Raw genomic sequence first — 26,439 nt, 5'->3', positions numbered from 1 at the left:
TTCCAACTGATGCTGCGGTACTTCTTCGGCATTGCCATTGCTAATGACATCAGCAAGAAAGTTGTTGTACTCTTCAAAGCTTGCGTCTTTCTGAAGTCTCCTTTTTAGACCACGAACACATTGCATGGCAACACCAAGGTTATTCGGCATCGAAACATCTTTTCCTTTGAAAGGCATTTGAAACGTGTAGTGTCCATTTTGAAGCTGAGCAGAGCTTTCCATTATCTTCACAAACTTATTTTCTTCCCTTGACATTTCTTCCTGTTCTGCAGAAGCTTGCTTATTGAAGTCATAGTTGTACTGGCTGGTTAACAGTTCTTCAATTCTGTCAATGGCAATTCTGTTGGCATAAACTGAAGGGTGGTCACTTCCACAGTCGCTACTTCCCCCCGTAACGGACCATTTATTACCCATCCCAGTAGGGTTCTGATCACGTAGGGTCCTTCACCTTTCACAACTGTTAATCACCTCCCAAGGATCCATCAACTTGGAGGTGTTTGTGCCAATTAACAGGTCAACATCAGCATTTATATGGGGAAGTTTTACATCCTCTAAATAAGGCCATTTTCTCAGCTCCCTTTCGCTGATTATGTTGGCTGTAGAGACAGGCATCTCTTTTTGGGTACACACTTTGGAAAGTGTGATCAGTTGATCAGGTGACAGCTCCGCCCCTCTCTTCACCCGAGTGTCCAAGACGTACTGACGTAGGTTCATCTGACGTAGGTCAGATGAAATGACCACAAAGTCGATCATAGACCTCCGGCCTAGGGTGTCCTGGTGCCATGTGCACTGGTGTTCGTTATGGACAAGCTGTAACTAGCACAGAAGTCCAATAACAGAACACCACTCAGGTTCAGATTAGGGGGGCCGTTCCTCCCAATCACGCCCATCCAGGTGTCACTGTTACTGCCCACGTGGGCGTTGAAGTCCCCCAGTAGAACGACGGAGTCCCCGGTCGGAGCACTTTCCAGCACCCCTCCCAGAGACCCCAAGAAGGCCAGGTACTCTACACTGCCGTTTGGCCCATCCTCGCCAAGAGAGGTGATGTTCCACGTCCCTAGAGCTAGTTTCCGTGTCCAGGGATCGGGTTGCCGAGAACCCAGCTTTCGACTGTCGCCCGATCCACTACGCACCGGCCCCTTACGGTCCCTCCTGTAGGTGGTGAGCCCGCTGGAGGGCAGCCCCACGTCGCTCTTTTGGGCTGAGCCCGGCCGGACCCCATTGGGGGAGGCCCATAGGCGCACATTACAGTGAATAGACCTATCCACGACCCGAAGGCACAGGGAAGCGACCATCTCATTCACTGGGGTGAACTCCAACACATGAAGGCTGAGCTGGGGGGCTATAAGCAAACCCACACCAGCCCGCCGCCTCTCACCATGGGCAATTCCAGAGTGGTAAAGAGTCCATCCCCTCTCAAGAAGTGTGGTTCCGGCCTGGCTCCAGGGTGGGGCCCCGGCTGCACTATGCCGGGCGACGTCACGGTCCTTGGTTTAATTTTCGTCATAAGGGGTTTTTAAAGGGTTTTTACGTTTGTAGTAATGTTGTCATTTCTGTCTTCCTTAGTTTCCTATTGGATGAGCTGGGGAAGTCAGACTATAAAGCGGAAGGAGGCTGCTCTTGGCTGGCAGCCAGCTTGTTAAACGCCATTTCATCATGTTTACATTTTATTCTTAGTTTGTGACTTTAGTTAGGAGCGGGGAGTCTCAGCTTGAATTTATTTTGAGTTCCCCGTCTCTCTTTTTTTTTTTTTTTTTTTTGTTGTGGTGGGTCCATTAAAAATTTTTGCAGGGAAAGTAAAAATCTGAACCAGAATAAACCTGTAGAAAATCTCCTTTGCGTTGAGCCTTGCACATATCAAGACCTACTTCTTTTGCTATAAAATAAAGTTTTGTTACAAGTTTTGTTATGGGGAAAAATTAAATAATATTAAAACTAGGAAGTTCACTTGGCCCACCCTACATCTCAAAACTAGAGCTGGGCCTGGGGCCTCGTGTATCAATCTTGCGTACTTACAAAAACTTTGCATACGCCAGCTTTCACGCTCAGGGTCTGATGTACTAACAGTGAAATTAACGCGAGAATGTGCGTTCCTCCATGCCAATTTCATGTCTGGTGCACGTACATTTATCATTGTTTTTGTCCATTGGCGACTTTTATAGGCAATGAAGTGAAGTTGCAAACATTACACAACGAATTGTTCTACAAGTCTATCGCACCACCACCTGTGGGAAGCATTGCTATTAATTTGCAATTTATAAAATAATTGACATATATTGTCACACGAGCCTTGTGGGAATATTCTATCAATTATGCAATTAAGTAAGAAGAACATATAAAAGCATATGCAAACTGATACAACCCTTAGGCTTTAGCCTTATTAGAGGACATTGCTAATGGCAGAATCCGAAGAGAACGAGTCTTTAGTGACCACAATGATTTTCTGGCCCAGGATGATGACTGCAAAACTCTCCCACTCATATTTTTCCTTTTGTTATTAATTCCGGAGGACAAAGTTCCAAATAAAATATTTTTTTCTCGTTTCTACCTCTGATAGTTACGGAGCCCCTGAGGGCACCTTTGCAAAAAAATAAAATAATACGGACTACGAGAAACTTTCGCGTGCGTACGCGTTACAATTTCCAGTTTGGTTATAGTGTCATTACTACAAATGTGGGCAAAGGGATGCGATGAGAGTGTACTTGGAGCATGCCTCCAGAGATCTGTCTTATTATAGGGAGTTTGCATTTGAGATTGTTTGTGGACTGTGCTTTATTGTAAGAAAAAAAAAAAGCATGAATATCACATAAATGAATATCAGGTCCCACATCATGGATTACATGATCAGAGAGTAGCCTATTTCTTTAGCTGTAGGGGGAGCTCGTGGGGAAAAAATGCGACAACAAAACGGAAAATCAGTGAAGAAGTGACTAGAGTTCGCTAGAATTACCGAGTTCTCCTTTAATAATGTAGACAAACAGCAAACTCATTCAATGTCAGTCATGTGTGCAGTGAAATATAATTTAGTTTAGCATTTAAAAGCTCTGTTGAGAAGTTTAAAACATGGAAAGCGCAAAAAGCAATCATATCCAGATGCTTCATGAATTTCAGAACTAAAATGAAGAAATTGCTCTTAATTCAAGCAGAATCAGCAGAAAATTAAAAAAGGACAATAACAATGAGATGTTGATAAAATGAGTAAAGAGTTTAATCAATATTACATGAAACAAATACGAACATTAAGAAAAAGTGAAAGCGAATTAGACAGATCTCTCTCTTTACTGACTTATAAGAGCCAAAGCATCTCAAGAGAAGAAGAGAAGAAAAGAGTCCAGTTTCAAAGATACATAAACGTATATCTTGCGTTTCCATGGAAGAGTAGAAGTGGAAGAGAAACTAGATGTTGTAATGAAAAACAATGAAGAACGAGTTAAAAATTAATAAAAGATCCATGTCTCTATTAAAAGTGTTAAGGCCTCTTCTTCAGCTCCTGAACTTTGCCTCCAAAGGTTTTTCCAGGGTGAATTTTCTGGTGCTCTTTCAGTTCATCTCTTTCTATCATCCGCAGTAAAGGCCTTCCTGCACTGAAACACACACCGCCGTGTCTTTTCTGCTGTAATATTACAAATGAATCTTCTCCTTTGTGTGAATCTTCAAGTGTTTTTTCAGGACTGATGATCAATGAAACTGTTTACCGCACTGATCACAGTTAAATGGTCTTTCTTTAGAATGAGAAGCAGATGTGATTTGAGAGCGAAAGCCTGAGCCGCTTCTTCCCAGTGTGAACTCTCATGTGAATCTTCAGACTTGATTTACATGTGAAGCGTTTTTTACACTGAGGGCAGGAGATTTTTTTGGCTTTTGTTTTTCCTTTCTTGTTCACGTCCATCAAGTCTAAAAGAAACATTAAATCAAGTGAGATTTCAAATGAGAGACAAATGTGAAATGAAAAGTGAAGCTCAAAGTCAAGATCACTGATGAGTTCAATAGTCATTTCAACCCCATCAAATCTGGTCAACAACTGCTGTGCACAATTATGATCTATTTTAATATCATGAAGATGATTTGTGTTCTAAATCACTAGTTTGGTCATGAAACTTTAGATGGCGCATACTTGACATGTAATCTGTAAGCAATCACATCATTTCCAACGCCTTTCTAAAATTAACAGAGGAAGAATCTGGAAGCTTCTCGTCTCTGTATTCTTGATAAGCAACAGAGCAACTACAAAAACATGAAAATACTGTTTGATGTTTTATCTTCACCATAATAAGTAAGCAGTGTCAGAAACAAAGTTGTACAGCGCTGCTATGTATATTGTCAGAGAGTGATTTTGCAGTGCTCTGAACAGACAAATCACATGTTAAAATCTGACACATTCATGTTGGGTTGAACACGAGATAATAGAAACCAATCAAACAACAAAATGTCCGTTGCTCATTGTGGCTGTTAAGAAACTAATGAAGGAATGAGGAATTGATATAGCGCTACTATTTACTACTGTACACACCAAGCGCTTTACAATCACAACAGGTGTCGGCCTCATTCACAACCTGGATGATTCAACAGCAGCCACAGTGAAACAGCGCCAACTATAGGTGGAGAAGAGATATTTGACTGTGACTAACTTACACAGAAGAGATTTTGTTTCTCAGCACATAAAGATGAACTTCTTACCGTGATCTCAGACTGTGATGATGTGGTTTCTCCACTGCATGGATCTTCATGTGTATCTTCAGGTGACTTCTAATAAAGAAACTCTTTCCACACTGATCACACGTGTGCAGCTTCTCTCTGCTGTGGATCCTCCTCTCATGTGTTTTCAGAGATGATGACTGACTGAATCTCTTGTCACAGTGTGAACACTTGTAAGGTTTTTCTCCGCTGTGGATCTTCTCATGTTTTTTCAGAGTTGATGAATCACTGAATCTCTTGTCACAGTGTGAACACTTGTAAGGTTTTTCTCCAGTGTGGATCCTCTCATGTGATTTCAGAGATGATGACCGACTGATTCTCTTGTCGCAGTGTGAACACTTGTAAGGTTTTTCTCCAGTGTGGATCCTCTCATGTCTTTTCAGATGTATTGACTGGCTGAATCTCTTGTCACAGTGTGAACACTTGTAAGGTTTTTCTCCAGTGTGAATCCTCTGATGCTGTTTTAATTGTTGAGCTGTAGTAAAAGTCTTCTCACACTCAAAGCACATGTACTCTCTCACACCAGTATGAGTTTTCTGATGTGCATGTAAACTTTGCAGCCATGAAAAACTCTTTCCACACACAGAACATGAATGTGGCTTCTCCTTTGTATGAACTGTCAGGTGTGACTTCAGGTGTGAGGCCCTGAGAAATGTTTTGCCGCACTGATCACATGAGAACGGCTTCTCTCCAGTGTGAACTCTCATGTGACTTTTAAGGTGTCCTGATTGGCCGAATATCTTCCCACATTGATCACATGTGAATGGCTTCTCTCCAGTGTGAACTCTCATGTGAATCCCAAGACTTTGTTTGTGTTTGAAACTCTGTCCACACTGATCACACGTGTGCGGCTTCTCTCCGCTGTGGATCTTCTCATGTGATTTCAGAGATGATGAATGAATGAATCTCTTGTCACAGTGTGAACACTTGTAAGGTTTTTCTCCGCTGTGGATCTTCTCATGTGTTTTCAGAATTGATGATTGACTGAATCTCTTGTTGCAGTGTGAACACTTGTAAGGTTTTTCTCCAGTGTGAATCCTCTGGTGCAGTTTTAAACATTTTGCTGTAATAAAAGTCTTCTCACACTCAAAGCACATGTACTCTCTCACACCAGTGTGTATTTTCTGATGTAATTGTAAACTATACAGCAGTGAAAAACACTTTCCACACACAGAACATGAATGTGGCTTCTCCTTCGTATGAACTGTCAGGTGTCTCTTCAGGCTTAATGACCTAAAAAATGATTTTCCACACTCATCACATGTGAACGGCTTCTTTCCAGTGTGGATCCTCACGTGACGCTCAAGACTTTGTTTGCTAGTGAATCTCTTCTTACACTGATCACATGTGAACGGCTTCTCTCCAGTGTGGATTCTCATGTGATTCTCAAGAATACGTTTGCTTGTTAAACTCTTTCCACACTGAGTGCAGGTGAAAGATTTATTGGCTCTTCTTTTCTTTAAAAATGTCTTTTTAGTGTTTGAGCGACTCAAATGTTTTTCTCCAGATTTGACATGATGTTCCTCCTCCACTTCACTCAGTTCTTCACTCTCCTCCTCCACTTCACTCAGTTCTTCACTCTCCTCCTCCACTTCACTCAGTTCTTCACTCTCCTCGCTCTCTTCCATTAGCTCTGAAATGAAAGAAAAAAAAAAGTTTAATTGCAGAACAGTACGTCTGTCACGTTTAGTGTCTGTGTTCAAGTTATGTTTGCCTGTGACACCCAGTTTGCCCACGTGTCTCTGTGTTTTAATCCCTGTCTTGTTAATTAGTTATGAGTTCATTTGTCCCAGCTGTGTCTCGCTTTCCAGTCTTCTGTTCTGTTTGTTTAAGCAATGTGTTTCAGTCTGTTCCTTGTCTGTTGTCGTTGCTATATGTTTGGTTGTTCTGTTCATGTTTCTTTTGATCCAGTTTGTGAGTATTAGAGTTTGTTTAAATAAATTCTGCTGCAATTAAGATCCTGCATTCTTCCTCGCTTTAACCAATGCATGACAACATCCAAATTCAAAAGAAATAAATATGATTATAAAGTCAAAAGATAAACTGAGCCCTAAAATATTCCCATCATTTTGATGAGATTTTATAAATTAATTATGCATGTCCTGAAAATCTCCATGAATGAGGAACATGGATCTTCCAATTATTACTTTTAAAACATTATAGGCACAAATCCCATATTTCTGGGTCATATAATGGTACATGCATTAATAGGGTCATATAATGGTACATGCACTTTTATAAGTTGATTGTACTGAAATAATGTGATGGCAGTGCCTGTACACAACCATCATAAAATGATAAAATCCATCCAGTGTTTTTTTTATAATCTTCTGACATCACAAAATCGACGCCCCTCCCACGATTGTTGATTGACAGCAGCGTTTCAACACAGACCCCGCCCTTGCTTGTGAGCGAGCTGTCAATCATAGTCCGCACGTCATAGTCCGTGTTGATACGCTGGAGCAGAATGGCGTCTAAGCGATTGTGGTGTTCTATTCTTGGGTGTAATAAAGAACACAGCAGTCATTTTGATGTTCCTAAATCCGAAACGCTGAAGACGTAGTGGCTGAGTTTGTTTTCAAAAGGAATATTCCCCACGATCAACGTCAATGCTTTCATGTTTGTGCGAATCATTTCACACATTTACACTTAGGGTACATTACGGCGTGTTTTCTATGTATGGCATTCTCAATATAATTCAGAATAATCCCACGTTTATAATGAACAACACGTTATGGTTATTGTGTTATTATTTCAAACGGTGTATGCACAGAACAGAGGGGCGGGGTGAGCAAAGCTCACTATCATTTAAAGACACATGCACTTAAACAGCGTGCAGAAAACAGAGCTGTTTTTGACCAGGTAAAATTAGTGTTTTCTTACAATACTAATGAGAATTTTTAATTAAAAATTAATTTAATTTAATTTTTAATTAATTTAATAACAAACTTTTATTTTAGACCCTGAAGAATCATATTAGCTTGTACAAAAATGGCTTTATTTGACTCCTTTAAAAAGTTTTACGTTTTTAGTTGAAGATGGTATTGTGTAAACAGCCTCTGAGGCTGTGGCTGGAAGTCAGTTGTAGTTCTTATGTTTCTCTTTTCTTCAGTGATTCTGCTTGTTAACAGCAGGTGTTCATCACTAATACTCAATCATCAGTTATTGAATCACTTAATTATCTAATTAACTTTAACACTGCTTCAGTGTTACTCCAACACTGGGGAATTTACCGTGTATTAAAAAAAAATACTCTAAAACTGTGAGAAAATCAAGTTTTGAGGTTGCACCAAATTTGAGGTTGATATCTCAAAAATGAGCTTCCACTAGATGAAATGTGTCTCATTAATTTCCAATGCACTCATTTTTGACTATGAATAATATGAGTGTGACTATTTTTTTCTGGATCATTTAATCTTTTTGAATAATGTCCATGATTTTTGTGTGTCTGTGTGTGTGTTCACAAAGCAAATGGCCAAACCTTTATCAAGTGAAGGATTGTTTGTTTCTAATTAACTTCAGATTATTTGTAACTGTTATCAACTGTATTTTTTTAGTTTCTTAAAGGAGCATTTCACCCATGGGAACATTGATCTTTATTGAAAGTGGGTCATATATGTAGTCGAAATGTAAAATAAATTTTGAATTTGGTGCCTTCTTGACCGAGGAAAGAAAGAAAGTAACTTCAGGACGCATTTGTATGAAAGACAACAACTCCCAAAATGCACCACATTGCACAGCTGCGCAAGTAATAGCTGCCCACTAATCCAGAACAGCATTATGAATCACTCTTCCGTCTATAAGGCTAGCTACCACCGGAGCTTGAAATTCATTTCACACAAAATGTCTAACGTTAGTTAGTTGGCGAACTCATTAGTGAATTACTCCTCATTTGTATTTCTTTCGAAATGGTGAATTATTGCATGGCAACGTTACCGGGATGTTCAGTCAGATGCGGTGCGAAACTAGGATGGGTTCACAACACAAACGTCCGTGTCCTCGTCTGATTCAGAGATTTCGTCCAGGAGAAATTGGCATCGTTGAAATTCTTTGCAGCAGACGGACTCTATCTCTGTGTTCGTAGTTGCATAGTGAGATCACCGGCGCCACCAGTCCGCCCTAACTCGAGCCAATCTGGGCTTCTCGTCCGCGACAGGCAGGTTTTCTGCCTCAGCTGCTCTTCGCTATAATGCGGCTTGTAAAGGTAGCCACAAACACCTGATTCGAGCATCAGACTTCCGAAATCCTCTTCTTCTACATCATATTGAGTAACGTTACCCTCTGCTATTGTCATATCTTCACAGCTGGCTCCACAGTGCCTGTTAGCTTAACTTCCAAACAAGATGGAGGATATTGCTTTCAGTTTCAGAGAGTAAAGTCCCACCCACTGATCTGTAATAGGCCTGTAGCGTGAGCGGGTCCCGCCCCCTGGAATAATGAGGAGCTAGTGTTTGTAGTCTTTACACTTTTCAATGAAATGTGACTTCCTGCTTATTATGACGCAAAATGATGATTTTTACGTCATAATAAGCAGGAAGTAAAACACTTAAATCCTTATTTCTCCCATCTCAGGGAAAAATGAATGAAAAATCCACGTTTATTATAATATATGACTGGGTTTCTAACAATACAAAGTTTAATGCAAATGGGTGAAGTGTCCCTTTAACCCCCTGGGGTCGGCGGTATCGACGGCGATACCAGCTCGCTTTTTTCAGTGCAAAAGAGATTCAAAATAGTCTGTTTATTTTGATCTTTCATACTTATGTTATACATCAATCAATCCTGATAAGTGTGTATTTTTTTGTGTATACTCACAATAAAAACAAACTGTTGTGCTTTTCGACAAATAAAGAAAAATAAACATGATGCGAGTTCTGCTTTCTCTCTGTCAGTGAATTCCATTCTGAAACGCGTCCGAAAATGAACCGTAACTCAGCGAATACTCAGTCAAACAGGCATACAGACACACAGGCATGAAGCGTGAATTCTCTTCTTTTAAATTAAACAATTATTATAAAAAAAACAAATATTCTAAGTTTATGTAATATGTATGAAAAGAGAGAGATGTCAGGCTTTGTTCTAATCGCAAGTGTCTGTACACGCAAAAAGACTGTTTAAATATGAATCACATTTCTGTGTGTGCGTGAATGAACGCACAGATGCGCACTGTTGTGTAGCTACTACAGCTGGCACAAATACTGTTTAAAAATGAATAGCGTTTTTGTGTGCGAATGAATGAAAAGCTTTTACCAAACTCTATACTGAGATGAGTCAAAATCGACTTCAAAAATTGGATAGATTATAAAGTTTTTAATGTAAAACACTGCCACTTCAAATAAGCTTATAATGTTGCCAATTTCTGCTCATATGTTAAATATATACAGGCTATATTCAAACTAATGAATCCTTAACTTTGAAATAAATATGATTAAATGTATACTTTAGTTTTTACAAAGAAAGATTACACTTGAAATATTGTTAAAATGATAGGATAGATGTAAACAAAATCTTAAAAGGTCAATATAAGCCTTATTTTTATTGTGTTTTATTAGTGACACATTTGGGTAAATAAATGTAAAAATACAGTATAAGAACAATTAACTGCACAATTACTAGAAATGTTTACCTTGCATATTATAGAATTTGCAAGCACAATTTGTGAAACAACAACAACAACAACAACTGTGTTTCCAACTGTGAACCAATTATATATATATATATATATATATATATTAGGGCTGTCAATTGATAAAAAATTTTAGTCAATTAATCGCATGATTGTCATGAGTTAACTCGTGATTAATCGCACATTTTTTTTATTTGTTCTAAATGTACCTTAAATTAATACTTTTCAAGTTTGTAATACTCTAATCAACGTGGGCATGGATAAATATGGATGCTTTATGCAAATGTATGTTTATTATTGAAACCATAGTCAACATAGAGCATGAAGAGACATGTTTCAAAGGTCATAGATGTTTTTCAAAGAACTTGTTCATGTCTATTAGACACATGTAGAAAGAACAAAGAAATACCAGGTTCCCATTACTTCTCTTTCTTTGCACTGAGCAATTAACACAAACATGTTTAGATTTTTGCATGACAGGGCAGCTCTTCTGAAAATGCTAAATGTACATTTATTATGTATTAGGCTACATTATAGTTTGTCTCTCTCTGTGCCCATTTTGATAAATTCTCAATAAAACTGTTTTCATTGGTATATTTTACTGTTTCTGTTGTCAAACAACGGAATGAATATGAAATGGTGACTGAAACGCGACCCATTAAGACATAACCAGCTCTCCCTTCCAAGATGTTAATCTGCACAATAATCCTGTTAATCGAGCCGTCGTCTGATGAAATCAAATACACATAAGATAAACACAATATCTGTTTTGCGATTTCGGCTACTTGCATGTAAAATTAGAGAAGCAACATCATATCTGTGTTTAACTGAATTAAAGCGCAGCTCCTCTCTCCAGCGCGAGACGCAGAGAGAGAGAGCGAGAGAGAGAGAGGCGCGCGCGCGTGCTGGGAGAGCAGTAGCCTACCGGCGGTACCGGTAGATTCTCAGAAACTAAATAAGGTTTGGGCGCTTTGATGAAGGGAAAAAAAATCGCTAAATGGGTCTGCAATGTCGCTAAGTTGGCAACACTGTGTATCTCCATTTCTCCAACTAGGTTTTGGGCCACGGGTCAAACAGAAAATACGCGCCGCGTTAATCGAGCGTTAAAAAAAATAGTGCCGTTAATATGATTTTGCGTTAACGCGTTATTAACGCGCTAACTTTGACAGCCCTAATATATATATATATATATATATATATATATATATATATATATATATATATATATATATATATTAGGGCTGTCAATTGATTAAAAATTTTAGTCAATTAATCGCATGATTGTCATGAGTTAACTCGTGATTAATCGCACATTTTTTTTATCTGTTCTAAATGTACCTTAAATTAATACTTTTCAAGTTTGTAATACTCTAATCAACGTGGGTGTAACAGGTACAGAAAGTGTTTTAAAACATATGTATTGATTGTTATAATTCTCACAAAATTGTTCGTTTACATGCACCTGATGTGGTTGCCTAAGTGAGAGTACGTTTCCCCTTTAATTGCTGTGATGTCACCGTGAGCCTACATAATTTCCTGTTTTGTCCCCTCCTCTTCCTCTTGGTATTGTTAATGCATGGAAGAGGTGGGTTATTTTTGGCTCCTGCTAATCCTTATTAATCTTTATTTTAATTGTTGCTTTTATGTCTATATCTTCGCTGCAAATTATGTGTATTATGTTATTTTACCTATCTGTGTGGTTATTTTCGTCATTTCACCCCGATTGAGATATATTTTTGCATCTGAGTCTAAATGTGAAACGAGAGCACATGTGACAAGTGTACATCACATTTGTTTTATAGATTTAAAGAGGGCGAATCTCACTAAGAGGCTGCTTTTATTTGTTTTATATCAGGTATGTTTCTCTGTATTCCTCTTGGTATTGTTAATGCATGGAAGAGATTTAAAGAGGGCGAATCTCACTAAGAGGCTGCTTTTATTTGTTTTATATCAGATAAAAGTCAGTGAAACCGCCACCTGTTGTCCCGTGTCTGTCTCCGCTACACTACACAACGCAGAGAAAAGTGATTTTACAACTGGTGTCGCGAGCCACCGGTTACACGTGGTGCCATAACCCTTCGGATTTCGCATGATCGGCTGATTACCGATCGCCGGAGTTGCTGCTTCAACAGACGACGGTGTGCCGTGAAAGATCGCTGGATGTGAGGGTGTTTCGCTGATCGCGGAGGCCGCAGCTCATTTCATCTTGTCCGATCTCGCCATCAGTGTTCTATCTTCTGTTGCTCATATCACAGAGACGGTAAAGGTTGAACGGTTGCCTTTTATGAAGTATGATGAACAACTGTTTTGGTTTTTATTAATGACTATTCGCTGTAATGGACTTTGTGCTGAACTTTTTTTTTTTTCTTTTTGCTGCTGCACGCTCCTCAATGACAGTGTTTTTGTGATCAGAACGGGATTTATTTATTTTTTTTTCTCTTTCTCCTCTTCTTCGTGCAAAGCAGTATTGAACTTTTTTTTTTTTTTTGCGCTGCTGCACACTCGATGACTGAGTGTTTGTGATCGTCACATAGTTTGTTTTCCTCCGTGAAACGTCACACCGAACTGTTTTGAGAGAGTCTAAATGAGTATTTCTGCAAACTACACTTATCTGCATATTAGTTAAGTGATTTCTGTGTTTTTATTATTATTTTTATTTTATTTTTTTTCTCATTTTCTGAAACTGTTATTACATTTTTTTTTTATATATTTTTTTTTTTTCTATTCAAACTGAGTCATGTTTGAGGACACTGTTAGTCAGGATAATTATAGCCCTGTGCAACGGCCTAGTGCCATGTTCCCAGTAGGCAGGGGTAGTGGGGCTGTTCTTAATCGTCCTGACAATATGTCTGGAGTTTCACCTAGATGTTTTGGAAGAGGGAGGACATTCTTTAATGCAGAAATTGACCATGTACTTACATCTGATTCAGCAATTGGTGCCTCTGTGAGCCCCGCTGCTTGTTCTACCCCTTTTGCACGCCCTAACACTGATCGTGCAGTTACCTCTGAGTCTTTGGGGAGTATTATTTCTGATTTGGCACAGAAAATTGGCGAAAGCATTTCAGCCAGTCTTAACTTAACGCAACAGCCCAGCCCAGTGCAATCTAAGTCAAATGTACAGCATTCAGGCGAATGTTTTGATGCTTCTAATTTGAAAGTCATTGTCCAACATGATGTTGCGCCTCCACCGTTCTTTAGAGGGGATCAAAGTGATTCATTTACTGTACATGAATGGGAAGATTTGATGTACAGTTATTTGAACAGAAAGAAATGCACTGATGAAACTGCCTCTGATCTCATTTTGAGCAGGTTAGCTGGAAAAGCGAGAGATGTAGTCAAAGTGTCCTTGCGCAGCTTCCCTGGGCCGACTGCTGCAGTGCTCCCCACCACCGTGTTCGATATACTGAAGCGCAATTTCAGTGAGTTGATGTATTCAAATATGCCTATGTCTGACTTTTATAACACCCTGCCTAGGGCGGACGAGAGCCCAATGGACTACTGGATACGGCTCAATAAGGCGATTGATGTGGCTGATGAGTGTTTGCGTAGACGGAACAAGTGTGTTGAGGACCCTGCTACTGAAGCTGTTATGATGTTTATTTCACACTGTCCAGATCCTGGCCTTGCTTTGTCTTTTCAGTTCAAGCCTGCTGAACAGTGGAGTGCTGCTGAAGTTCAAGAGCGACTGGATAGTCATCGCAGGACTCTGAAGAGAGCTTTTGCTAGAACTTCACGCTCATTGCCTATGTCTGCTTGACATCAGAACACTGTAACTGTCTGTGACGATTCTGTGTCAAGTTCTCCCAAACAGCCTGAACTCTCAAGTCAGATACCAAGTTTAGCTGGTCAGTTGAACCCCAACGCTGCTCCTTTTACTCCTGATGCTAGTATGCAGCAGTTGGTTGGCATGATGGACAAAGTTTTATCTCTCTGCACTGCTTCACTGTCCTCGTCCACCCCAAACTGTCCTGTCAGAACTTCAGACCCCAAGCCCAGTCTGAGCTCAGCATGTAGAGTATGTCAATCTAAAGAGCACACTACACATACTCATTGTATGCGCCAGAGGCTTTGTCGTAACTGCTTCAAACCTGGACACTTTAAGAGCAATTGTCCTAGGACGACAGGCCTTGAGCTGCCGCCTTCAGCCATTCAGTTAAACTAAATAGCCCATGTGCAGAGGGGGATAACATGGGCAGTGGCGTATTTCCCCTAAAAGATGAGTCAGACCCACATGAGATTTTTGTAAATAGTTGCAAATTGTTGCCACCCGACAAAACAGTGCTGTATGTGGGATCTCAGAAAATTGATGGAGCTAGTGAACTCTTTTATGCTCCTGTGACTGTCGGTGGCCAGTCCGTGCTGAACGGTATGCTAGATTCTGGCAGTATGGCTTGCACACTGAGTACGGAAAGTGAATCCAAGTTGCGTGCCGATGGAGTTCTCCCTCAACCCTCAGTGATTCCTGGTAATGTGGTCCTGGTGGGCTGCGGTGGTCTGACTACTCAGCCTAAGTGCGCATATGATCTGGAAATCGAAGTCTACGGGTTCAAGTTTGTCGTGCCAACCTTAGTAGTGCCTGGATAGAAGGATGAGTTCATTATCGGCAGTAATGTAATCAAATGTGTGCTTCAGAAGATGAAAGCCGAAAAGAGATACTGGGAGCTAATTTCCTGCCAAAACAGCAACCCTGAGTGTGAAGAATTCCTTGAGCTCTTGAGCGGTGTTTCTCGTTGGTCTGGTCCCCAACAGCCCGCTAAGCTCGGCACAGTTAGGCTTTGTCAGGCGGTTACTTTGCTTCCCAGATGTGAGCACCTTGTCTGGGGAAAACTACCAGCTAACACTAATGTCTCCCCAGGAAGCTCCGTCATCGTCGAGCCCACTACGTCACGTTCAGCGCCACGTCATGTTCTTGTTGGACGTGTGGTGACTCCTATGTGGGGTGATCGATGGGTGCCGATGAAGATCTTAAATCCCACCCAGTCTCCAATAACTCTTCGACGTAACGCTAAGCTGGCTGATGTATCTCCTTGTTTAGCAGTGGAGGATGTTACAGTCTCACAAGATGTGTGCAAACCTCAAGTTTCTGGTGCAGCTCTCTCCAAGTCTATTCCACCTGTTGACCCTGTGCGGTCACTGCACGAGTATGGTTTGGAGGACATTGATATCGAAAAGTGTGAGGTCTCAAAGTCATGGAAGGAGCAGTTGACGAGTCTTATCGTGTCCTATCAAGATGTTTTCTCCAGAGACAGACTCGATTGTGGAGAGGTGAAAGACTTTGTCCACCGAATTCATCTGAGCGATGAGCGTCCGTTTCGCCTGCCATATCGCCGAACCCCTCCTGCCCACTACCAGAAGTTGAGAGAGGTACTTTCTGAAATGGAAGAGAAAGGCATCATTAGCAAATCCGTCAGCGAGTATGCATCTCCTTTGGTAATGGTATGGAAGAAGGATGGATCTCTCAGAGTCTGTACGGACTTTCGCTGGCTTAATGCAAAGACCATTAAGGATGCTCATCCTTTGCCTCATCAGGCAGACTGCCTGGCTGCTCTAGGAGGCAATCTTCTCTTCAGCTCTGTTGATTTGACGTCAGGATTTTACAACGTCCCGCTCCATGTTTCCGATCGTCATTACACAGCATTTACAACACCAATGGGCTTGTACGAATACAACCGTCTTCCCCAAGGCCTGTGTAACAGCCCAGCATCCTTTATGCGCATGATGCTCAGTGTGTTTGGAGATCTAAATTTTTCCAGTCTGCTTTGCTATCTAGATGATTTGCTGGTTTTCGCCCGCTCTGAAGAGGAGGCTTTGAAACGCTTGGAAGTAGTGTTTTCACGGTTGAGAGCTAGTAATTTGAAGTTGGCTCCGAAAAAGTGTCACTTTCTCAGGCGCTCCATCAAATTTCTGGGCCATGTGATCAGCGGATCTGGAGTTTCCGTGGATGAAGACAAGGTATCAGTCATTTCAGCCTTTCAAAAGAATGACCTGATGAAGGAAGATAATGTCACACCTTCGCCAAAGAAACTAAGATCATTTCTGGGCATGGTTCTATACTACCAGAGCTTCATCCCGGGCTGTACACGTGTCGCAAAGCCATTGTTCAATTTGACGGCCGGTCAAAAACGTTTGGCGAAAGGCACAAGTGGCCGTAATCGATCTGGCACTTATCGGGAGTTGTCTCCCCAGGACTGGACTCCTGATTGTGATGTCGCCTTCGAAGAGTTAAAGAGAGCCCTTGTCGAGAGCGTGGTCCTGGCACACCCTGACTTTGAGCGTCCCTTTGTTCTCTGCACTGATGCGTCGCTGGACGGCCTAGGTGCAGTACTTTCTCAAGTTCCCAGTGGTGAGGACAAAGCACGTCCCATAGCCTTCGCCAGCAAGTCTTTGAGCCGCAGCCAAGCCAACTACCCTGCACACAGACTAGAATTCTTGGCCCTCAAGTGGGCAGTGTGCGACAAGTTCAGTCACTGGTTAAAAGGTCATGAGTTTACCGTGTGGACGGACAATAATCCACTCACGTACATCTTGACGAAACCGAAATTGGATGCTTGTGAGCAGCGCTGGGTTTCAAAGCTTGCCCCGTACAACTTTAAAATCAAGTACGTTCCTGGGCGATTGAATGTCGTGGCGGATGCGCTCAGTCGTGACCCATTCGTCAACCCAGTGAGTCAGCGACTTCTGTCCGAGCCTTACTCTGAACTACTGAAGTATGTACACAGTGTGGGAGATGATTCTGTGCAGAGGACATTCCGTCTCACGTGCCAGCCACAGACAGTTGACACTGAACTCAATCTAAGCTCTGAGATAAACTTTTCCATGACTTCTGAGGATGTTTCGTCTATCTTGTCTGTCTGTGATGATTGGGATTCAGGAGCTGCATCCAGAGCAACATCCGTGGGTGATCATTTGACTTCTTTGATTCCCGACTGTCAAGACGTAATCCATGCCTTTCCATTGTCTGAACTGCAGTGTCAGCAGCACAAAGACGCAGTTATTTCGAGGGTGGCTTTCTATGTCAGCAGGAAGCGCAGACCTACCAGGCGTGAGCGTGCGAATGAGGATTTGCTAGTTTTGAGGATTTTGAGGCAGTGGGAAAAACTCTGTTTGCTTCATGGCATCCTGTATAGAGCTGTCAAAGATCCACTCTCTAAGCATAAAAAGTTTCAATTCGTCCTGCCTGCCTCTATGAAACCGCAAGCACTCTCTGGTGTTCATGATCTGGCCGGTCACCAAGGTCAGCCCCGTACCCTGTCTTTAGCCCGCCAGAGGTTCTATTGGCCGGGAATGGAACGTGATGTGCGGGATTATGTCAAGACTTGTGCCCGTTGTGTCCTGAGTAAAACTCCAGAGCCAGCAGCAAGAGCGCCCTTGGAGAGCATTAAGACCACTGCCCCATTGGAGCTTGGCTGTATTGATTTCTGGTCTGCTGAAGATAGGCAAAATAAATCTGTGGATGTCTTGGTAATTACAGATCACTTCACCAAGTTAGCTCACGCTTTTCCTTGCCGGAATCAATGTGCTAAAAGTGTTGCCAAGAAACTGTGGGATGGCTTCTTCTGTATCTATGGATTTCCCCAGCGTATCCATTCAGACCAGGGTGCAAATTTTGAGAGCGAGCTGATAGCAGAGCTTCTTGATATTGCCGGCGTTGACAAGTCACGGACCTCACCGTACCACCCAATGGGGAATGGTGGGACTGAAAGGTTCAACAGAACGTTAGGTAACATGCTGAGATCGCTTCCACCCAGATCCAAGCAAAAGTGGCCACAGTTGGTACAAACAATGACATTCATGTATAACTGCACTGCCCATGAAACAACTGGGTTTGCCCCTTTTTACCTGATGTTCGGGAGGGTGCCGAGATTGCCTGTTGACCTTATGTTTCAAAGCGTGCTTCGTGATGAGTCCATCTGTGATTACAATGACTATGTTCAATCTCTTGTCAGTGATCTACAGTCTGCTATGGCGCTGGCTCAAAAGAACTCTACTGCCGAACAAAGACATCAGTCTGATCAGTACAATAAGAGAGTCAAAGGATTGCCCCTGTCAGTTGGTGATCATGTTCTCATTGCCAACAGAGGCTGTAGAGGTAAACGGAAGCTTGCCGATAAATGGGAACCCACCATGTATTCTGTTGTTGCCTCCAAACCTTCACTGCACATTTACAAGATCCGTGACAAATCTGGTCATGAGAAAGTGGTGCATCGGAATCTATTGTTGCCAGTTAACTTTCTTCCTTTGCCTTCAACTGAGTTTTCTGTTGGTGAAAGTGCTAGTGGCGGTCCTTGTTCCACACCTTCTCAATCTGTATGTGATGTGGTTGAGTCAACCTTACCTGTCACTGATGATTTGTCACATGCTGAGTCCATGTCTGTCATTTCTCACATTGCTGTTTGTGATGATGATCGTACTGCTTCTTGGGTCTCAACCCATTCTTCTCAAACTCTTTCTGAAGCACAAAATGAGTTTTCTGTTGACCTTGACACTGTAGCTAGTGCCTTTTCTACTGTTCCTGTTCCTGACAGTTCACGTGATCCTTTGGTTGACCATAACTCTGACGATCGTTACACTACCAGGTTTGGTAGAGTACTTAGACCTGTTCGTAGGCTGATTGAGTCAATGGTTCAACTCGAAACCTTACTTGGTGTGGAATCTGTATCTCCTGTTATTCATGTATAGGTTTGTGTATTATATTACATGATCTCTGGTAATACATCTCAACCAAAGTGAAATCTTCTCTATTTTATTGTGTATATTAACCCTGTTTATGTACTTGGTATGAGATTTTCAAAGTGTAATGGGCACTTTGTGAATGCCTACAAAATGTGTTGAAGTTTGGCCAACTTTCTCCATATTTGTATCCCTTGTTTGGGTAGCTTTTTACGCTGTGTCTTCACTGTTTTTAAAGTGTAGACCATGTAATCCAAGTGACCAGTGTTTTATTTGTTATACTCTAAGAATTTTGTGTGAATTCTGGGGGGTGAGTGTAACAGGTACAGAAAGTGTTTTAAAACATATGTATTGATTGTTATAATTCTCACAAAATTGTTCGTTTACATGCACCTGATGTGGTTGCCTAAGTGAGTTGAGTACGTTTCCCCTTTAATTGCTGTGATGTCACCGTGAGCCTACATAATTTCCTGTTTTGTCCCCTCCTCTTCCTCTTGGTATTGTTAATGCATGGAAGAGGTGGGTTATTTTTGGCTCCTGCTAATCCTTATTAATCTTTATTTTAATTGTTGCTTTTATGTCTATATCTTCGCTGCAAATTATGTGTATTATGTTATTTTACCTATCTGTGTGGTTATTTTCGTCATTTCACCCCGATTGAGATATATTTTTGCATCTGAGTCTAAATGTGAAACGAGAGCACATGTGACAAGTGTACATCACATTTGTTTTATAGATTTAAAGAGGGCGAATCTCACTAAGAGGCTGCTTTTATTTGTTTTATATCAGGTATGTTTCTCTGTATTCCTCTTGGTATTGTTAATGCATGGAAGAGATTTAAAGAGGGCGAATCTCACTAAGAGGCTGCTTTTATTTGTTTTATATCAGATAAAAGTCAGTGAAACCGCCACCTGTTGTCCCGTGTCTGTCTCCGCTACACTACACAACGCAGAGAAAAGTGATTTTACAACTGGTGTCGCGAGCCACCGGTTACACGGGCATGGATAAATATGGATGCTTTATGCAAATGTATGTTTATTATTGAAACCATAGTCAACATAGAGCATGAAGAGACATGTTTCAAAGGTCATAGATGTTTTTCAAAGAACTTGTTCATGTCTATTAGACACATGTAGAAAGAACAAAGAAATACCAGGTTCCCATTACTTCTCTTTCTTTGCACTGAGCAATTAACACAAACATGTTTAGATTTTTGCATGACAGGGCAGCTCTTCTGAAAATGCTAAATGTACATTTATTATGTATTAGGCTACATTATAGTTTGTCTCTCTCTGTGCCCATTTTGATAAATTCTCAATAAAACTGTTTTCATTGGTATATTTTACTGTTTCTGTTGTCAAACAACGGAATGAATATGAAATGGTGACTGAAACGCGACCCATTAAGACATAACCAGCTCTCCCTTCCAAGATGTTAATCTGCACAATAATCCTGTTAATCGAGCCGTCGTCTGATGAAATCAAATACACATAAGATAAACACAATATCTGTTTTGCGATTTCGGCTACTTGCATGTAAAATTAGAGAAGCAACATCATATCTGTGTTTAACTGAATTAAAGCGCAGCTCCTCTCTCCAGCGCGAGACGCAGAGAGAGAGAGCGAGAGAGAGAGAGGCGCGCGCGCGTGCTGGGAGAGCAGTAGCCTACCGGCGGTACCGGTAGATTCTCAGAAACTAAATAAGGTTTGGGCGCTTTGTTGAAGGGAAAAAAAATCGCTAAATGGGTCTGCAATGTCGCTAAGTTGGCAACACTGTGTATCTCCATTTCTCCAACTAGGTTTTGGGCCACGGGTCAAACAGAAAATACGCGCCGCGTTAATCGAGCGTTAAAAAAAATAGTGCCGTTAATATGATTTTGCGTTAACGCGTTATTAACGCGCTAACTTTGACAGCCCTAATATATATATATATATATATATATATATATATATATATACACAGTGCAATGCATAAGTGAATACACCCATGCTAAAGTTGACTAAAAAGAGGAATAAAAAAATCATATTTTGGAAATTGAACTTAATGCCTTAATTTAAAAAATTAGGAAAAATCCAACCTTTAAGGACACCAATTTTCTTTGTGAATGAATAATGTATCGTAAATAAATAAATGTTCTTCCTTAAAATACATGGTGCATAAGTGAGTACACCCCTATGTTAAATTCCCATAGAGGCAGGCAGATTTTTATTTTTAAGGATTTTTTTAAAAAAAATTTTAGGATACTATGCATCCTGATAAAGTTCCCTTGGCCTTTGGAATTAAAATAGCCCCACATCATCACATATCCTTCACCATACCTAGAGATTGGCATGGGGTACTTTCCATAAGATCATCTCTCAATGCAAATCAAACTAGCTTTTAGGCTAATTGAAATAAAACCATGCCAATCTCTAGGTATGGTGAAGGCTATGTGATGATGTGGGGCTATTTTAATTCCAAAGGCCAAGGGAACTTTATCAGGATGCATAGTATCCTAAATTTTTTTTTTAAAAAATACTTAAAAATAAAAATCTGCTTGCCTCTATGGGAATTTAACATAGGGGTGTACTCACTTATGCACCATGTATTTTAAGGAAGAACTAAGTTCAAGGCATTAAGTTCAATTTCCAAAATATGATTTTTTATTCCTCTTTTTAGTCAACTTTAGCATGGGTGTATTCACTTATGCATTGCACTGTATATATATATATATATATATATATATGAAGAGTTCAGATGCAAAAGCCTCTAAGTGCCATCTGAAATTTTCTTCTAGAATAATCATTTTTATCAAGCTCGTATATTTAAGTTCAGTAATTTCACTTAAATGGCAATGAAAATTACCTATTAGTTGTCATTTAAGTGAAATTACTGAACTTAAATATACAAGCTTGATAAAAATTATCATTCTAGAAGAAAATTCCAGATGGCACTTAGAGGCTTTTGCATCTGAACTCTTCATATATATATATATATATATATATATATATATATATATATATATATATATATATATATATATATATATATACACACACTCACCTAAAGGATTATTAGGAACACCTGTTCAATTTCTCATTAATGCAATTATCTAATCAACCAATAACATGGCAGTTGCTTCAATGCATTTAGGGGTGTGGTCCTGGTCCAGACAATCTCCTGAACTCCAAACTGAATGCCAGAATGGGAAGGAAAGGTGATTTAAGCAATTTTGAGCGTGGCATGGTTGTTGGTGCCAGACGGGCCGGTCTGAGTATTTCACAATCTGCTCATGAGTATTTCACAATCTGCTCAGTTACTGGGATTTTCACGCACAACCATTTTTAGGGTTTACAAAGAATGGTGTGAAAAGGGAAAAACATCCAGTATGCGGCAGTCCTGTGGGCGAAAATGCCTTGTTGATGCTAGAGGTTAGAGGAGAATGGGCCGACTGATTGAAGCTGATAGAAGAGCAACTTTCACTGAAATAACCACTTGTTACAACCGAGGTATGCAGCAAAGCATTTGTGAAGCCACAACACTCACAACCTTGAGGCGGATGGGCTACAACAGCAGAAGACACCACTCATCTCCACTACAAATAGGAAAAAGAGGCTACAATTTGCACGAGCTCACCAAAATTGGACAGTTGAAGACTGGAAAAATGTTGCCTGGTCTGATGAGTCTCGATTTCTGTTGAGACATTCAGATGGTAGAGTCAGAATTTGGCCTAAACAGAATGAGAACATGGATCCATCATGCCTTGTTACCACTAGAATAAAATAGAATACTGTTCCCATGTCTTAGTGCTTTAATAGGTTATTTGCGTGATAGGTCAAACATTTATTACCTGCCTGGTTCAGATTACGCGATTTAGCGCGAGTGAGTGAGCGCAAGTGAGTGAGTGAGCGAGGGACAGTGAGTGTGTGTGTGTGTGTGTGTGCGCGAGTGAGCGAGAGTGTGTGTGTGTGTGCGTGCGAGTGAGTGCGTGCAAGTGAGCGAGGTGACAGTGAGTGAGTGAGTGAGTGAGTGAGTGAGTGAGTGTGTGTGTGAGTGTGTGAGTGTGTGTGTGTGTGCGCGAGTAAGTGAGTGAGCGAGGGACAGTGAGTGTGTGTGTGCGTGACGGCACGCGATGACTGGTCGGAAAGCAACATGTAGCCTAGTCTGATATGTTTCTTGTCCATGACACGACAAGATTTTAGGAGTCAAAATCGTGTAATTTGACACCGTGACTATCGTAACAGACACAAAAATCTTGTAATCTGAACCAGGTTTTATTCATCGTGTCAGGCTGTCTGTTGCGATGTGTTCATCGTGCGAGTTCATATCGCGATGACGATGGAAATTCAATGTATCGTTCAGCCCTACCACACAGTTACCAGATCTCAACCCAATAGAGCATCTTTAGGATGTGGTGGAACGGGAGCTTCGTGCCCTGGATGTGCATCCCACAAATCTCCATCAACTGCAAGATGCTATCCTATCAATATGGGCCAACATTTCTAAAGAATGCGTTCAGCACCTTGTTGAATCAATGCCACGTAAAATAAAGGCAGTTCTGAAGGCGAAAGGGGGTCAAACACAGTATTAGTATGGTGTTCGTAATAATCCTTTAGGTGAGTGTATATATATATATATATATATATATATATATATATATATATATATATATATACTGTATATTGTCCTTCCATTCTTTCTTGTGGCTCAGTCACAGTGTCAATGAATGGCTCATTATGTATGCAGCCTCATTATGTATGCAGCCTCATTATGCGGGGGCATTGTCTCCTCAGGTGTGAATCACGCCCCCTCCACCTCACGCCCCCTCCACCCCACCCCCCCACCCCCACCCCCACCCCCACATATTGTCTTTCCAAACAAAAAGTGTCTTATAGAACACTTTTTGTATTTAACATATGTATTGTTTTATGTGAATGATTAGGGAGGATGATTTTCACATCATTTTGAAGAAATAACTCTAGGCGACAAAATGCATTATTCAGAAGTCTTATGGACACATATTTTGTATGTGTTTTGTGGCCTTATTTCATAAACTTTTATTTTTAGTTTTTTCATTAACCATGCATAAACATTATTCTTTCAAAAATACAAACATGTACATACATGTTACTCACATATTATGGTAGCCCTGTTTGTGCTAAATAGAGTGTAATTACACATTTGCCATTAATATGTTTATAAGCAACTAAAAAAAGCACAAATAAAATATTTAGTTGGACCTGATGTTGACAATCAATATAACAGTTTCTCAAACCTTCCTTTACTGACCATTTGTGGTAAACAAACAAGAAAGAAAATATTCTTCTATTTCATAGTTTACCTGTTTGTCTAAAACTAAAGAAGTGCTTGAATGTTTCTAACATGAATGTTCTTCATGAATGAATGAAGAATAAACACCAACCTCTTTGTTCTTCAGGATCTTCAGTGTGTTTCATTCTGCAGGGTTCTGGATCACTCATGTTCTCACTATCCTCTTTATTAAACTCAGTCTTTGCAGATTTCAGCTCTTCCTGATGCTTTGCTGCTCGTCTTCACTTGTAGACTGATGGGAATATTCCAGCATTTATTGGAGAATTACAGTAGGAGGAGCTTCACTGATGATATGATTGCTGTGGGAGGAGCTTCAATAATGATGTGGTTGATGTGGGAGGAGCTTCACTGATGATGTGATTGCTGTGGGAGGAGCTTCACTGATGATGTGATTGCTGTGGGAGGAACTTCAATGATGATGTGGTTGATGTGGGAGGAGCTTCACTGATGATGAATTCCACTGTAGGAGGAGCTGAAAATCAAAGTTATCAGTTACTGAGTTTGTTTTAATACTAAATGACACATCTAAGCATTTATGTCTGCATCTATAGAAACCAACAATTACTCTCAGTCTGTTGACACCAACGAGCTTAAGTGCCAATTTACAGGAGATCTGAAGACATCAGCATAATAAATGAGGTGAAAACAGGAACTATTGTCATGAAATAAAGAGTGTTTTCAGCAGATCTGTTAATATTGATGAGCCTCAGACTATCAACACTCATTCAGCAAGCCATTCAGGATCATCAACAGATCATCTCACTTTATTCTGAGTGTTTGCTGTTAGAAACACATTATTTAAGTCAGGATAGATGATAAAAGCCTATAAAACTGCTCAATTGAAAGATGATAGTTATTTCTCTCAATATGACATAGATAAAACATCAATAATACAAAAACAAACACTAATGTCACTCATCTTCAACCACTACAGCAACATAACTATGAACTGAAACATGGTTAGATTTTATGATAACTACATTCATTGTATTAAGGTAATTCGATCTCTAACACGTAACAGTTTTTATGTGCAGAGACTGACAATCTTCAATGACAATTAGATGATTATCTTTGCCTAATGTTGCGAACAGCAGCTTAGCTAGTTATATTCCTTTTGCTTCTGTTTTATCTCGGGATGCCCATCATGAGGTAACTAGAGAGTACGTCAGCTCCAGTCTGGATCCAGCCTCTTATGAAGACTTGAGATGCCCAACACTTCACAGGTCTGTGAAGAGACCAACTCTTAACAGGACTTCAGATGACGCCAACTCTGAATCAACGTGATCTCAAGAGAATACGTGTGCATTTTTACATAAAGTGTGATTATACCACATGTACATTATGTACACATATGTATGATTATGTAATTGTAAAGTTAGTATAACTTTATTATTAAACATCATTGAATGTAATTTAAGTGTTTTGTTGTGTTGGGGCAGGGCTTTTTACATGTCTCAATAGTAACAGATAAAATTGAAATATTTATGGACAATCTTTTAGTTAAACGACGCCAGAAAAGTCCATAAAGCCAAGAAATTCTTGTATCGCAGAACAAGGCATCTAGATTTCTATATCAAGAAATTACTGGTTGTATCATTGATTCAGTGTCATTTTAATTATGCATGTTCTGCATGGTACTGTGGATTATCAGTTAAACTTAAAGGGTCATGAAATGAAACCCTAAACCAAATTTTCTGAGATTTTAACAGAGGTATTTGTGTTGAACACCATTGAAGACAATGTTAGCATCTGTTAGATTTAATAGTAGGGGGAAAATGGTTAAATTTTATTTTTTTTTGCGCTATTTTCATCTTCCGGGTTTAAAGGTCCCGTTGCATGCGATTCCATGTTTCAAAGTTTAGTTAGTGTGTAATGTTGTTGTTAGAGTATAAATAATATCTGTAAAATTTAGTGCTGTCAAACGATTAAAATATTTAATCGCGATTAATCGCATTAATGTCATAGTTAACTCGCGATTAATCGCACATTTTTATCTATTCTAAATGTCTCTTGATTTATTTTTGTCCCATTATTTTTTTCTCATTTTAATGCTCTTATCAATGCTCTCAATCAGTGGATTGGCTTGCTTTGTGCAGATTTTTTTTATTATTGAAAACAACATTGGCAATACTGTGTTC

General features: G+C 40.2%; 1 protein-coding gene across 9 annotated transcripts in view; it reads right to left on the bottom strand.

The window, feature by feature from the left end:
* Positions 1-3,192: 3,192 nt before the first annotated feature.
* The window catches only part of LOC311087210 (uncharacterized protein), a 191,688-nt gene continuing 168,441 nt past the window's right edge, over positions 3,193-26,439 (bottom strand). For 3 of the 9 annotated variants that reach the window (XM_084120478.1, XM_084120475.1, XM_084120474.1), the window contains exons 2-5: positions 24,393-24,761; positions 22,607-22,663; positions 4,678-6,328; positions 3,193-3,894 (exon numbers count right to left, since the gene is read on the bottom strand). In XM_084120478.1, coding sequence (XP_083976604.1) covers positions 3,831-3,894; positions 4,678-6,328; positions 22,607-22,663; positions 24,393-24,450 — 1,830 coding nt within the window. In that variant the 5' untranslated portion in view covers positions 24,451-24,761 and the 3' untranslated portion in view covers positions 3,193-3,830. Of the gene's footprint in view, positions 3,895-4,677; positions 6,329-22,606; positions 22,701-24,392; positions 24,774-26,439 lie in introns of all 9 variants that reach the window. The other 6 variants (XM_084120476.1, XM_084120473.1, XM_084120477.1 and 3 more) reach the window with 3 other exon arrangements.

This window comes from Abramis brama (assembly GCF_963993115.1).
Source record: "Abramis brama genome assembly, chromosome: 1".
NCBI lineage: Eukaryota > Metazoa > Chordata > Actinopteri > Cypriniformes > Leuciscidae > Abramis > Abramis brama.
The sequence above is the reverse complement of the archived record's forward strand: the minus strand, read 5'-3'. Positions and strand labels throughout refer to the sequence as shown.